The sequence below is a fragment of the Silurus aristotelis genome (genome assembly GCF_946808225.1).
Source record: "Silurus aristotelis genome assembly, chromosome: 22".
NCBI lineage: Eukaryota > Metazoa > Chordata > Actinopteri > Siluriformes > Siluridae > Silurus > Silurus aristotelis.
In genome coordinates, this window is record NC_139595.1 from 18,762,754 (window position 1) to 18,778,028 (window position 15,275).

Below are 15,275 nucleotides of genomic sequence, written 5' to 3' on the forward strand. Positions count from 1 at the left end.
AGGGGAAGGAAAGACAGCATGTAAGTATATATACGAGGTGGTATCGAGGTGGTAAATTATTTATCTTCGTTTACACACCATTACCTTCAGAATAGTCCCCTTGCACAGCAGGGAGAAGTGTCCTAAAAGCACCTTCTGCGATCCACGCCGGATCTCCGAGATGTTGTCAAAATGGCGACCTTTGAGCTGTTTTCTTATCTTCGGGATGAGGATGAAGTCTGCAGGAGCCAAATCTGGTGAGTAGGGTGTGAGGAAATGACATCATGTATCCAGTGTCAAACCTGTGTGAGGAGAGCTCGCTGACAGTGTTCTTCCTTGCTGTTTATGATTAAATAGTCAGATGTTGTCAGATCATTACCAGTTGTACAGCTCCTGATGTACACAGAACGATGTCTTTTAGCACTCTGTCTTATGAAGGTCAGTGCTTCCTGTGACTGTGCATGTTGGTGCATGCCATCTGTTGGTGTGTTACAAAACTAGTTTTGAAACGTTTTGAACTCACCTTGTACATTTATCTCAATAGAATAGAGCTCCAGGATAAGATATCCTGACCACATCTGGAATCTTTCGGGTTTTCTGACTTCCTGGATTCTAGAGCGAGAATGCACTGAACCAAGTCGAACTATTCATGGATTTTAAGGCTAATAAAGCAAACATCCATGGACCATGCTCATTACTCTTGGTGCCAATGGTCCCCAAACAACTGCAATAAATATTCTACTCTCCATTTACCTTCGTACGCAGCACCTGGTCACTGAAGAAGAAAACCAAACAGCCAGGAGTTTGTTGAATATATTTTTTAACAGTAGAAATTTCGTCATATTGATGTTATCTAGAGCATTGAACCAGATCCAGATCTTGGTCAAGGAAAGTTTGGTGAAAGTTATAATCTCAGGTTAGTTTCAGCTCCAAATCCGAGTCCTTTTAACATTGTACCCCTTCCTTGTTCCCTAGTTTATGTTCTGAGCATGTTTACAGTTTTGCTGGATTTGCTGTTCTGCTTGTGCTCTCAGCCCCACCCTGATCCTCCACTTGGACCACTGGACGTATGTGCAGACTCTTGATAAAGAGTCCTGCCTCTGGCCTCTGTGTGTCCCTCGAGCCTTGTGAGAATGTAAGGTTATAGATTTGACCTCTTTTATCATGCTAGCTTGGGACATTTTCCAGGTTGCTTGTATTTGCCTCGCTTGCATCAGCCCAAACATTTACACTCTGGAACATGGTCATTATTCCTGGGGTTATCAAAGCAAGGACACTGTGGTTTGTTTTGTGTTTAGTCCTACACAAGAGCATGAATCCTCGAGCATGTAGTTTAGAAAAAAAACAAAATGCTCTGCATTGTGAAAACGATCCATACGAGCGGAGATGTATTCAAGTGCTGGGACAGAGGACATAGGATGAGCCAACATGCATCGCACAGCATGAACAGCACTCACCGCCTTCGGAACTTCAAGATTTCTACTCACACGGCTGTCAGATGAAGCAGAAATCCAACCTTTCTACATTTCCCAGAATACAGCTTGAGCCTTGGCCTTTTCTCTCGGTAAACAGAGAGATGCAGTGATGCTTCAGTCCGGAAGTTTGTCCAGGTGTACACTCTGCTCAAACAGATCATCCTCGACAAGCTACAAATTTCAGGCTAATACTGTCATCAATGCTTTCGCATTTACCATCACGTAGATTGCTAACTAGCCGCGACTAATGCGACAGCATAATTTTGTTGCAATGCATTCTGGGATGCTGAATCAAAAAAATCGAAATCTATTACAAACAACAGCTTCGAGTCAACGTATTTATAGGTTTCAGTCAATATTGGAGCTGTTATCAGGATGAACAACCATCAAAAGCTCTGTTATTCTCACTGGATTCGATTCTGCCACACGCTTTAAATTGTAAATGACGTTTCGAGGCTCTCCGCAGCCTTCACACGTCAAGGCTTGAATTCAATATTCATACATATATATTATATATTCATATACATATATATTAAAATAATGATCAACTTGCAGATAAAACGTCTCCGCTGCACCAGCACGCTACAGCTCTATTGACATTCGCTTACATAAAACCAGTGGCATTAGCATACATCTGCATGTGTAAGTTAGTGTGTAAATTCAGGCGACAGAGCGAGAGCGAGAGCTTATTACTTCTGTATTATGGACCTTTTACTGCCAAAGAGGACCAGGAGCTATTATTGGTCCTGTAGCCACTTAAATCCTCTGCTTAGCCAGATCATCGTCGATTAAACAACAATATATTCCGGCCCTTCTCGCCTTCCTATATTTAGCGGATCTCAGGCCGACATGCAGTCAAGCGAGCGTGCCCCTGTGCCTTGATGACGCCTTTGAAGTCTTCAGAGCGTCACGCGCGATGGTCAGCCGTGTTGCCAAGATGGCTTCCAACCAGCTGCTATAAATATTCCACACTCCATTTAGACCAAGCACCTGGTCACCATGGAGGCTCGAGCACCCCGGAGTTTGGTGCATGCTCATTTGCAGTGCAATCATGTAGGTCCAGCTCATTAAGGGAACCGATCAGCCAAGACCACATGCAGAGGAGCTTGGCTGCTCTGCCAGCAGGCTTGAAAAAGAAAAAACAACTGTGACCTCAGCTTTCTGTACAGCAGAATTAAACCAGCAGCATGAGCAGTGTACAGTGTTGTGTACAGGCCACAAGAACACACACACGTGTCCGTATGTTACTTGGTTCACAAAAAACTGTATACCTGCATGGGTTCATTCGGGATCGATGCCTAGCTAAAGAGGAGTGCGTAACGAAATCGTAGGCCTATCATGTGACTCAATAATTGCTCAAGTCTGGGTATTAAAACGCTGCCTCCTAGTGGCTAGGAAGGTAAAACAAAACACCCTCCATCTGCTCTGTCTGCCTTCACCCTCCAAAAGTGGCATAAATTGTGGCCATGTCCACACTAATAAATTTTCATTTAAAAATTCACATTTTCCTCTCCGGTCTGGCCTTCCATCCTTGCTGAGATTACATTTTTAGTCAACAAAAACGTAGCTTTTTAAAAGCTCTCTAAATAATAAATTGGATAAAGTGGATAAATTTGAAAATGACGTTCACATGTTCCAGTGTGGACTGTAAAAACGGAGGCTTTCGAAAACGATTTTTAGTTATTTGCTGCAACATTACAAAGAGATTTAAAGTTAATAAACGGCAGGCGGAAATTATGCATTCGAAGCGGCTTAAGTTTTATTTTACAGCCACAACCTAATCATTACCAGTTCCCGAGTCAAACAGTAAATGTTGTGACTGTTTACTCGTGCTACTGTAAGTGTATATTTCACTGGAACATTACGAGTCACAGTCAAATATTTGTAACGTGTACGATCTGTCATTACGAGTGACTCCCGAACGCTGTAAATCTGGAAGATCCTCCACCTGGAATCCACTGCGCCAGGTGCTCTCAAGTCTTAACACGTGATACAGGAAACTGTGTGATACTTTCGCACACACACACACACACACACACACACACACACACACACACACACACAGACACAGACACACACGTACATAATCACCACTGATACTGTCATTTAATCTAAAACTAGACTCGACCGGTCCCTTAGGTCCAAAACTGATTTTGGTTTCTGTGTGTGTGTGTGTGTGTGTGTGTGTGTGTGTGTGTGTGCGCGCGCTAGCAGTTGGCGTCTCATCTCTCCATCTCACTTTCTCAATCAGCGCCCATAATTCCGTTAGCATCGCCCAGTGAGCAGCAGCCTGAGCTCCGACACGCGCCGCTAATTGGGTTTAAATCCCCGTGCCAGCGTTCTAGATTATGCTACAACACAACATACGCGATATTCCCATCAAATATTTCCTGGGGTTTTTCCAGAACTCCATCCTGATCAAGTCACATGGTCAGGTTTGCTATCTAACATTAAGCCAGATAGTCACACTAACAATAATAACCCAAGCATCTTCTGAAACCAAGAGACACGATCACTGGCATGCTAATTAGGCAAATGAATGTGATATGTTTGCTAACAATCAAGCTAATGTTACAATATCAACATCAGTTAGCAAGCCAGTGAATATTAGCTAGCTATTAGACTGCTAGCAAAACAATTTTAATGTCACATGACTAATGCTCCTAGCAAGGCAAACTAAGCTAACTATTAGATTGCTAACAAGCTTACTGTAATGTCACATGACCATGTTTGCTAGCAATTCACATTGGGCTAATTATTATACTGCTGACAAAAGAGATATTGTGATGTCACATGACCTAAGGGTCAGTTAGTTCAGTTAGGCTTGACAGCAATCCCATAATTAGCCTAGTTTGGCTAATTATGGGATTGCTAACAAGCCTATCAAGATATCACATGACCATGTTTGCTAGCAAGCGAAATTGTGCTAGTTATTAGATTGCTAGCAAGCCACACTAGGCTAATTAATATAGTAATGTTTTATGCTAGCAAACCAGTAATTTTGAGGTCACATGACCAAGGCTGCTAGCAAGCCTATTGTGATGTCACATGATCATGTTTGCTAGCAAACCACCCTCAGCTAATTAAGATATTACTAGCAGAACTAATGTTATGTTACATGACCAGGTTTGCTGAAATCCAAACTGGGCTAAATATTAGATTGCTAGAAAACCAGATATTGTGATGTCACATGACCAAATCTGCTAGCAAGCCACATTATGCTAATTATTAGATTACTAGCAGAACTATTGTGATGTCACTTGACCATGCACATGACCTAGCAAGCCACATTGTGCTAGTTATTAGATTGTTAGCAAACCAGATATTGTGATTTGACATGACCAATGCTGCCAGCAAGCCAACCTGGGCTAATGATTAGATTCTCAGCAAACCAAGTGATGTCACATGACCATACAGATGACCATAGTAAACCAAACAGTAAACTAAATACGGACACCTGACAGGAGTGAAACCAGATGTGGCTTTTCTACCCAAATGTGGTTAGCTCATCCGGTTTGGAGAACATCCTCAGATGCTTTTCTGCACAAAAAATCAAGTGCACACAGATTCTGTGTCGTACTATTTCACAGCTGGTTTATCAATAAACTAGATTGTCTTGCATTAGCGTAATGTATGCTAATCATTAGCTCCAGAGATCAGCTTTAAAAAGCATGCAAAGTGTAAAGCAACTTTAAAATTTGTTTTTGGATTAGCATGCCTAGAATGAAAAATTCCAAACCCTAAGCTTGGTATAAAAAAAACGTGACTCCAGGCCTTCATTTACAATCAAATGAGGCCACATGATGGAGCTTGATATCTTTTTGCTTATTAGCTTCCATGACCATACATGGCATAATGGTTGAACTGGAAAATACAAAATCCTGCTCTATTTCTTCTATTTGCATGCAGAGTATCCAAGATTGCAACCCCAAACCTTCCTGAACAAATCTCCATGTATAGTGTAACTCCAAACTCAACAGGATCCAACAGATAAACCAGGCTAAAACAAAGGTGGAGAGATGCTAGCACCAGGCAGTTGCTCCACACCTACTGCTTTAATGTCAGGAACAGCTAGATAGTAACAGGAGCTTTAGGTTCTTCCGTTTGCACAATAGCTGCCCTGCATCCTGAAAGCAAAGCCTTACACCCCCCAAATGCTGTGTATGATATAGCAACATTGTGCTTTGAGATTCTGGGACGTTTAAACGCAAACATCGTAAAAAGGCAATTAGCAGACAAACGTCCCTAAAAAAATGTCCTGGTGACGTAATGAACGAATACGAGGAAAGCATTGTGTGTATCGCTTTAGGCTCATGTTTCTCCTTTTCATTTTATATGAGGTTTTGCTCATGAAGGTGTAAGGAACTTTCTCAAGAGATGTTCCTTCATAACACAGCAACACTCCAATCCACCAGCTAGTCTCGTTTCCAGCATTAGCATTTTAATAACACTTGGTTACTGCAAAGCTAAAAGGAGTGTACACTGTAGATCCCTTGCACAGCACACAGCCTACTGAAGAAACACACCCAGAAGACTTCTCTATTAAGGGACACCTTGGATGCTCTACTGCATGGCCTTAGATAGTGGTTTAGGAACAGAAGGTTGAGGAAATTATACTACACACACACACACACACACACACACACACACACACACACACACACTGGATGGTGATTCTAAGCTTGTTGATGCAAGGATATGAGGAATGCACGGTGTAAATTGTTCTAATTCTCACAGCACTGCCTGCTGAAGAAAAAAAAAGGTTGTAACACACCCCGAAGATCTCCCTGAGGCCATGGGGTAAATGTGACTGGGTCAGGAAGATGTGTAGCATGGAGTATGATAGAGTATAATAGAGTATAAATTAAAAAAAAAAAAAAAAAAAAAAAAAAAAAAGCTCAGATGCTGGTGGATCGCACATAATCGATGTGGTTATAATGGACGCACAAGGGTTCCCCTGTTCCCCTTTGGGGAGTCCCAAAGCCACGCGCTTCCTTTCATCTCATTAAATGGACGAGAAGGAGAAGGAGAAGGCGAGGGCTCACCTCCATATCTGGCCGAGCTGCATGATGTGAATGACGGACTGTAAGAGCCAGAGGCAGAAGGAGCAGGGCGCCGAGCGCTTCTCGTTAGTCCTGCCGTTGCCGCTGCTGCTGCTGCCGTCGGCGGCCGCGGTGTCGCTCTCCGAGGTGCTGAAGTCGTGCACGAACCAGCGAAAGCTGAAGACCTGCACAGAGACGGAGCCGAGCGCCACGAAGAACAGCGTCAGGCCGAACCACCAGTAGTCGCGGCGCAGGTAGTAGTCTACAGAGAGCCACACGTCCGTGGCTACATCGGCGAAGTACACGGCGGCCGCCGCCACCAGCCACAGACCGTCCCAGGCGCCGTACCGCCGCCGCTCTCCGCCGAGCCGCAGGCACGTCGAGTCCTCTGGACCGCAGCAGCGCGCCTCCCCGCGCGTGAAATCCGCTTCGCCGCTGCCCGAGCCCGGTCGCGACCCCGCCGCCAGCCCCGGCACCGAGCCCGAGTGGTCCGAGTTCTGCAGGGGCGTGAACGCCACATCGCTCTTCTTCATCTTCAGCACGCCGTCCGATTTGGCCGCCATCGCAGCGGCTTCGTCAACGCCGATCCCGTTTTCCCCTCCTTTTTCTTTTCTCTTCCTTCTTTTTTCTCTCTTTTTCTCTCTCTCTCTTCCTTTCCCTCTCCCTTACACTCTGTGTTTTTTTTCCTCCCCCCCCACGTCCCTCCTGTCTGCCTCCTGTCTTTCCCTTGGGCGGAGAGACGCTGGGGCTGGGCTGAAAGAGAGAGAGAGAGAGAGAGAGAGAGAGAGAGAGAGAGAGAGAGAGAGAGAGAGAGAGAGAGAGAGATCGTCTTCCGCCAGCTACACGGCGCCGCCTGCGCATCACAAAGCGCCGCTTCCTTTTTTTCCTGAGCGCCTGCGAAACCTTACGCTCGCATTCTCCTCCTCCTCCTCCTCCTTCCTCCCTCCGTCCCTCTATCCCTCCATCCCTTCCTCCATTTCATCCTCCTCCTCCTCCTCCTATCCGCTTAAAACCATGACATCATCTCTTTGCACATTGCCCGTCGCTCATCAGGCTTCTTCCTCACGGCTTCCCCACATCCTGTACATGCTTCTGCCGCGTGCGTGCTGCACTTTTCTTCATTATTTTGCATCTGGAGCATCTGCAGCACGCATTCATGCTTCCTGGTGGAGTCTATCAGACACTTCCTGCATGCATGATCGATCTACTTTCCTACAGGATTCTCAGTCAGTTTTGTGTGTGAAGGAGGTGTTATCAGAAAGGAAGGTGAGACCACATCCACCAGAGAGATACAGAACTCCACAAAGGAAGGAGAACCACATTCCTGCTCGGGTTCTGGCTGCTTAGTTACACCACAACACAGTACACACCATAACACACCATAACACACCATAACACTACACACTACTAAACACAATAACACTACACAAGACACTCCATAACACACCATAACACTACACACTACACACCACTAAACACCATAACATTACACACTACACACCATAACATTACACATTACACACTACACACCACAACACACTACACACCACAACACACTACACTCTATTATAATCTACACAACACTGCAACCACATCACATCACATCACATCACATCACATCACATCACATCACATCACATCACACACCCCTCAGCATGAAGCTGCTGCGATGATATGGTGTCTGCACGCCCTCCTTTGGCCGGTATCTCTCACACACACACACTGTCAGGCAGCAGAGAGAGACCCCTCCTTCAGGAAGACCAGAGGCTTGGCATAAGACATGGCTGAGTTTTACTGACATCACTGCTACTCACACACACAGACACAGACACACACACACACACACACACACACACACACACACACACACACACACACACACTAAAACACACTCTTTCTTAAACAAACATATACACACACTTTTTCCTTCTTACACACTCACACATACAGACTCTCACACACCTGCGGTCTCATACACACACACACACACACACACACACACACACACACACACACACACACACACACACACTCTCTCTCTATCTCTCTTTCTCTCTCTCTCTCTCTCTCTCTCTCTCTCTCTCTCTCTCTCTCTCTCTCTTTCTTTCTCTCTCTCTTTATGAGATTTGTGTAATTACAGGTTTCAGAATTTTTTGGGGCTGAAATTTAGACTTAAATGTGATTGGAAAAGAATGAAAGAGATACACACAATTCCACTCTGTTTTCATCTCCCAGATCATTCCCTCTCTCCAAAACACATTTCCACAAGTCTTTCTACCAGAAACGCACAACAGTCCATCACATCCACACTCGTATTTGGTCCATGTCTGATGAGACATCTGTTTTTTTTTGTTTGTTTTTTTAATAAAGCACAGTGTTGGTGCAGGGCAGAGCCCCGCCTCCTCGTGCAGCCTCGATATAATCACCACTGTCTTTTTACATCGATCTTCCTCGAGTGTTCTTCAGAGGACTATAGCCGGATCCCCAGAGCCAGATTGATTCTTTATGACAATAGTGATCTCACAGAGCAGTCATCACGCTAAGACCAAACCCGCTGCTCACATCGGCCATCCTGGGGCCTGAACTCAAGTTCTGAGACGCTGAGAAAAAAACTCTTTTGTTACAGCAGAAAATCACAGATCATTTCCTTATAATGACATGCAACAGAAAACTGGTGTGTTTCTTTAATCCTTTATATACACTGTGTGGCCAAAAGTATTGGGACAACCTACATTTCCAGTGTATGTGATTCTTCACTAAATTGTCTAAGACACACGATTGTATCAAACGTCTTTGGATGCAGCAAGACATTTTCCCTTCACTTGAACTAGGGGCCGCCTGTGAGAGGTGGTTAAAGCATTGGACTTTGAATCTGACGTTTGTCAGTTCACATCCCAACCACACTAAGATGACACTCCTGGGCATTTGCAAATTTGCTGTGGTATAGGAATAAAAAATTGTAAAAAACACACTTCGGGGCATGGTGTTATGGGTAAATAATGAGTAATAGTTAATTCCTTTCATACGATCAGGGGTAACATTATGCCTAATATTTTGTTTGTCTCCTATTGCTGCCAAAACAGTTCTGACCCATCAGATAATCAGTGTTATTCCCTGGTCATAATGTTATAATGTCAGATTGGTATGTTTGATCTTTGCCTGCTTTGTGCTGCATAAAGCTTTTCTCTCATTTTAATCCAGGATGCGAGTGAAGCATCACCGAAGCCGGCATGCTGCGGTTGCTCGGCAACCGATCTGTATTTCTCAGGCTCCGAGCGAGAGCCTTGAGTGGCACAGCAACCGGAAGTGATTCTCACACGACTCACACCTGGTACACCTGAGCTAAAGATCGCCTTCAAACACACCAAACACAAACTTTCCCCAACTGTCAGAAACGTCTTCCAAAACGTCAGCTCTGATCCGATTCGATCCGGCTTTGAAACTAACGCAGACTACAAGGAGCTGAGCACAAGCCACATGGGAAGTTAATTAGTGATGCATAATCGCTGTCTAATTTGCTTTTGTTCTTTTGTTCCTGGCATGCAAAAAAAAAAAAGGGGGGGGTGATGGTGTCGAGGCAGGTGCTTTTCAAGAATGCAGAAGTAATGCATTCAGTTATGATTTCTGTTTCTGCCAATCTGTCACTTGGTTCTGCTAGACTAACAGCCGTTGGCATGGAAACCTCCTCTCATAGCTGAGCTTTTTGGGTCTGTGTGTGTGTGTGTGTGTGTGTGTGTGTGTGTGTGTGTGTGTGTGTGCGCGTAAGGACTCCTGTCACACTCAAGCATGATCCCAGAGGCACCGAGGCACCGAAGCTGACGGTCAGAGCACCGGAGGTGAGATCGTTTAATTTCATCAGCATTCTATTACTTTCAAAATAAGGCATATATTTAAATAAAAGAAACGAAAAGATGGACAGAGCAACATGTTGGGATGAAGACCTCCTGGGGTGCTCGCTGTTCACGACCCACGCCTTGGCCACTTTTTCAGATTTCCGGCTAAATTTAGATCTGCGATGTAACTGTGATTTTATACCTGACACATTTCGACACATAAAGAAAAACTCACCCTAAAACATAATAAATACATAACATGGCCAAAGGTTTGTGGACACCCGACTGCTATGTGCTTCTTTCTGAACATCGCAGTCCACACTTCTCTATTTGCTGTTATAATAAACTTCACTCCTCTGAGATGATGTTGTGGAGATTCATTCAGCTAGAAGGGTGTTAGTAACGTCAGGTAGTCATGTAAGACTCATGTGAGAAGGTGAGGAGGCCTGGGGTGCAGTCAGTGTTCACCTTCATTCATAGTTCAATAGGGTTGGAGCTCTATAGTAGGAGATCTTCCACTCTAACCCATGGAAAGCAGATCTTTAGTTTACATGTTTTGTCATTTGGCAACTTACATTAGAGCAACTTACATTTATCTCAAGCATACATCTGAGCAGTTATGGGGTTAAGGGCCTTGCTCAAGGGGCACGGAATGTGGAATTTGAATTCATAAACTTTAGATCCAAAGCCTTAACCATTAAGCTACCACCTCTCCAGATCTTAATGGAGCTGGCTTTGTGCACAGGGGCATTATCATGCTGGAGCAGGTTTGGGTCTCGTAGTTCGAGCAAAGAGAAAAATGCCATGCTCCTACATCCAAAAAAATCGCCTTCTTATGCATTAAAAGTATGCATTTTTCACAAAACTCCTCCTCCAGCGTTATAGGAAACCAACCGGTTACCATAGCGATACTTGTTTCAGCACTAAACTACACTGAGTCTAATCTGGGATTTTGTGTAGGAAGAATACCAGGTGAACTGGAATACGGTAGTTGTGATTAGATCTCTGTTACTTCCTGGTATGCTCTTAGCTCCGCCCCTTTCACCTGAACTTCTTTAGTAGCTCCACCTTTCCATCAGTAATCCCAGGTGTTCATTGTCTCACTGTGTGTGTGTGTGTGTGTGTGTGTGTGTGTGTGTAATACATTCATCCCTTTGTGTGTCTCTGTTTGTTTTAGTTTGTTTAATACCCATGGATTGTGTTTCCTCTTTACCTTTATTTAATATCGAGGATGTCCCTGGACTTCCCCCGTCTCGACTCTCAGGGTCCTCATCAGATGCGTCCACTGAACCTGCATCGCTGTTACACAATTATAAATAATAGCTGCATTATTAAAGTGATGCGGATTCACTGTGAAATCCGAAATAAAACACATTTTCTACCCACTTTTCAGGTGATACACACAGGTGACTTCAATCAACTGACTGCTGATGATTGTAGTTTTACTTGTATGCAGTGGTGGATGAAGTACACAAACCATGTAGTTGAGTAAATGTAGAGCTTCACTCCGTAAATATAAATACTCCTGTACAAGTAAACGGGTCCCTTTAGACTTTCAGCAAAAGTACAAAATGATTTACCTTCAAATGTACTTAAGTATCCAAAGTACTATGATTTAAAATGACTATAATAAATTATATTTAAGTTAAGTTATTATTATACGTTTATTATAAGTAACATCATTTTATTATTTATTAAGATTCTTAACTTAATCACCTCAGTTGATGTGAAAAGACTCGAATGTGACTCTCAGCACACTGATATAATAACAGAATCATATTAATGACTCAAACACTTGATTTCTATTAATCATGAGCCCAAAACCTTCTTTTCGACTACTTTAGTAAAATCGTGTAAATGAGGTCACGTGTGTGTTGGTGAGTTCGAGTCTGCAGTTTCTTCATCATTTATTCCTCTCTAAATGTTCTGCTTGATGTTGAACTGATGCTGAACTGTATGTTGGTGATCAGTAGATGCACCGAGCGTCGATCAGAACACGTGTAAAACAGAGCGTGCGCTCGATCCTGATTGGTGACTCGCTGCGTGTTTCACCAGTTACGTTTTAATCCTCATTAATAAAAAGGAACGACTGATTTCACTAAATGTAGTTGAGTAAAAAGTCAAATATTTGACTTTTAAAAAATTTGAAGTTACAGCAAAAATACGAAAAAAAGCTACATAGTACAGTAACAAATTACATTTACTGTCCATCACTGGTTATATACAATGACTACTTTATGTGCATTTTTATATTTGCTCAAAATGATGCAAACTATTTGAATTTGTATGAGATTCTTTTTGTGTATTTTTTTCAAAATGTTGAGGGAAAAAAAAGGTGAAAACGTTCCAAACCAACATGGGATTTTGTTTCTAAATACAAATCTAAACTCTAAGAATATTTAAGATTATGGCGCAATTCCAAATCAAGCACATTTACGAAAAAAAGTGTTATGGAAGTACCTGGAAAAAGTATTGGCACACCTGAATTCTCCCACCGTATGTGGTTATTCTCCAAACAAAGGTAGAGGCATAATGTGAATGCTGACTGCACCCCAGGTCTCCTCACCACACCTACATCAGTAATTGACTTCACTAACACCCTTGTGGCTGAATGAATCTCCACAAATAAAAAAACAAGAGCAAACGAAGACTAAATGTGGAATAGGGCGTCCAAAAAGAAGCATATAGCAAAAAAAAAGGTGTCCACAAACCTTCCATTTCCTCTGCATTTTTCAGCGTTACTGATTTGGTCGCTCATTAAACCTTCTCCTGCTTTCTTCCATTTTTTATCTCGGCTTTCTGAAGCATCTAATGAAAAAATACTAATTAAAGAAACATTAGTGTTGGATATTCAAATATAAATTCCATGTTTTATTTTCTAGGAATTGTACATTTTGTCATTTTTTTATGCTCGCTACCAATTTATTTGGACCCAGTCATCGGCATTCTGCCCGATTTGTTCGCCTCGTTCTGCAAGATAATGAAGGTTAAAGTGGGAGACGAGGCGCATGTTAAAAAGCTTCTCCTCTCACAGCGGCTGAGGCCGTGACCCCCCGGCCCTCTGCGGATCGACTGGCAGATTGGCATCTGGATGAATATGCATAAAGCTCGGGATGGGGGAGAGGAAAAAACCCTTCACAGGTTGCTTTAAAACACACATACGCAAGTCCATGAGCAGGAATTTGATAACAACTACAATGAGAGTGATGGCAGGTGTCCAGCATTATAAACATGTCACAGTGCATCGAAAACTGCTAACCATGAGGAACATGACGAACTTTGAAGCTTGGTTCACTCTTCTTCTTCTTCTTCTTTCGGCTTCTCCTATTAGGGGTCACCACAGCGGATCATCATCTCCATACCCCCCCCCCCCCCCCCATTATGTTCAAAAGCTGCCACGTGCTATTAGCAAAACTATTGGCACCCTGCTCTGATTTTGAGAGCTTTCTGTGGACATCCTAATAAATGAAGGTGGCGCTGGAGGTTCCTCAGAAGGTGGGTTCTCTTACTTCTTTTTGCAACATAGTAACACAACATAGTCAATGTTGATGTGAATGAAAGATTTTTTTAAGTGTATAGCGTTTCTAGCGTGTGTGTGTGTGTGTTTGTTTAAACAAACAAACAAACAAACAAACAAACAAACACAAATAAATGAATGAGTAGTGGTTTGGTAATTTTTATCATAAAATTACAATAAACCCAGTGTCTGATTATTGAACATATTGCTACGTATTTGATCACAATTTCATGTTTCTAACATTTATTTCTAGATAAAATCCAACCAAATAAAAAGAAGAAATCTGTCTGAAGGTAAATCTTGAGGACAAACATCTAAAAACAGGATGAAATGTTTCTCAAATAAAACCAACATTTATATATATATATGGGATGAGTGGAGAAGTGGTAGATGATGGAGGGAGCAGTGGTGGAGGATGGAGGGATCAGTGGAGAAGTAGTGGAGGATGGAGGGATCAGTGGAGAAGTGGTAGATGATGGAGGGAGCAGTGGAGAAGTGGTAGATGATGGAGGGAGCAGTGGAGAAGTGGTAGATGATGGAAGGAGCAGTGGAAAAGTGGTAGATGATGGAGAAGTGGTAGATGATGGAGGGAGCAGTGGAGAAGTGGTAGATGAAGGAAGGAGCAGTGGAGAAGTGGTAGATGATGGACGGAGCAGTGGAGAAGTGGTAGATGATGGAGGGAGCAGTGGAGAAGTGGTGGATGACGGAAGGAGCAGTGGAGAAGTGGTAGATGATGGAGGGAGCAGTGGAGAAGTGGTAGATGATGGAAGGAGCAGTGGAAAAGTGGTAGATGATGGAGAAGTGGTAGATGATGGAGGGAGCAGTGGAGAAGTGGTAGATGAAGGAAGGAGCAGTGGAGAAGTGGTAGATGATGGAAGGCGCAGTGGAGAAGTGGTAGATGATGGAGGGAGCAGTGGAGAAGTGGTGGATGACGGAAGGAGCAGTGGAGAAGTGGTAGATGATGGAGGGAGCAGTGGAGAAATGGTAGATGATGGACGGAGCAGTGGAGAAGTGGTAGATGATGGAAGGCGCAGTGGAGAAGTGGTAGATGATGGAGGGAGCAGTGGAGAAGTGGTAGATGATGGAGGGAGCAGTGGAGAAGTGGTAGATGATGGAAGGAGCAGTGGAGAAATGGTAGATGATGGAGGGAGCAGTGGAGAAGTGGTGGATGATGGAAGGAGCAGTGGAGAAGTGGTAGATGATGGAGGGAGCAGTGGAGAAATGGTAGATGATGGACGGAGCAGTGGAGAAGTGGTAGATGATGGAAGACGCAGTGGAGAAGTGGTAGATGATGGAGGGAGCAGTGGAGAAGTGGTAGATGATGGAAGGAGCAGTGGAGAAGTGGTAGATGATGGAGGGAGCAGTGGAGAAATGGTAGATGATGGACGGAGCAGTGGAGAAGTGGTAGATGATGGAAGGCGCAGTGGAG

At 43.6% G+C, this 15,275-nt stretch overlaps 2 protein-coding genes across 3 annotated transcripts in view; one reads left to right on the forward strand and one right to left on the reverse strand.

Moving 5' to 3' along the window:
• The window catches only part of xkr4 (XK related 4), a 39,394-nt gene extending 31,951 nt beyond the window's left edge, over positions 1-7,443 (reverse strand). The window contains exon 1 of the mRNA XM_083525793.1: positions 6,500-7,443. Within this exon, the coding sequence (XP_083381919.1) occupies positions 6,500-7,059 (560 nt within the window). The 5' untranslated portion in view covers positions 7,060-7,443. The remainder of the gene's footprint in view (positions 1-6,499) is intronic.
• Positions 7,444-13,754: 6,311 nt separating this feature from the next.
• LOC310717654 (uncharacterized protein) overlaps positions 13,755-15,275 on the forward strand; it is a 1,901-nt gene continuing 380 nt past the window's right edge. The window contains exons 1-2 of one of the 2 annotated variants that reach the window (XM_083526030.1): positions 13,755-14,363; positions 14,457-15,275. The exon at positions 14,457-15,275 is cut by the window's right edge and continues 380 nt beyond it. In XM_083526030.1, the coding sequence (XP_083382156.1) occupies positions 14,237-14,363; positions 14,457-15,275 (946 nt within the window). In that variant the 5' untranslated portion in view covers positions 13,755-14,236. The other variant, XM_083526031.1, reaches the window with a different exon arrangement.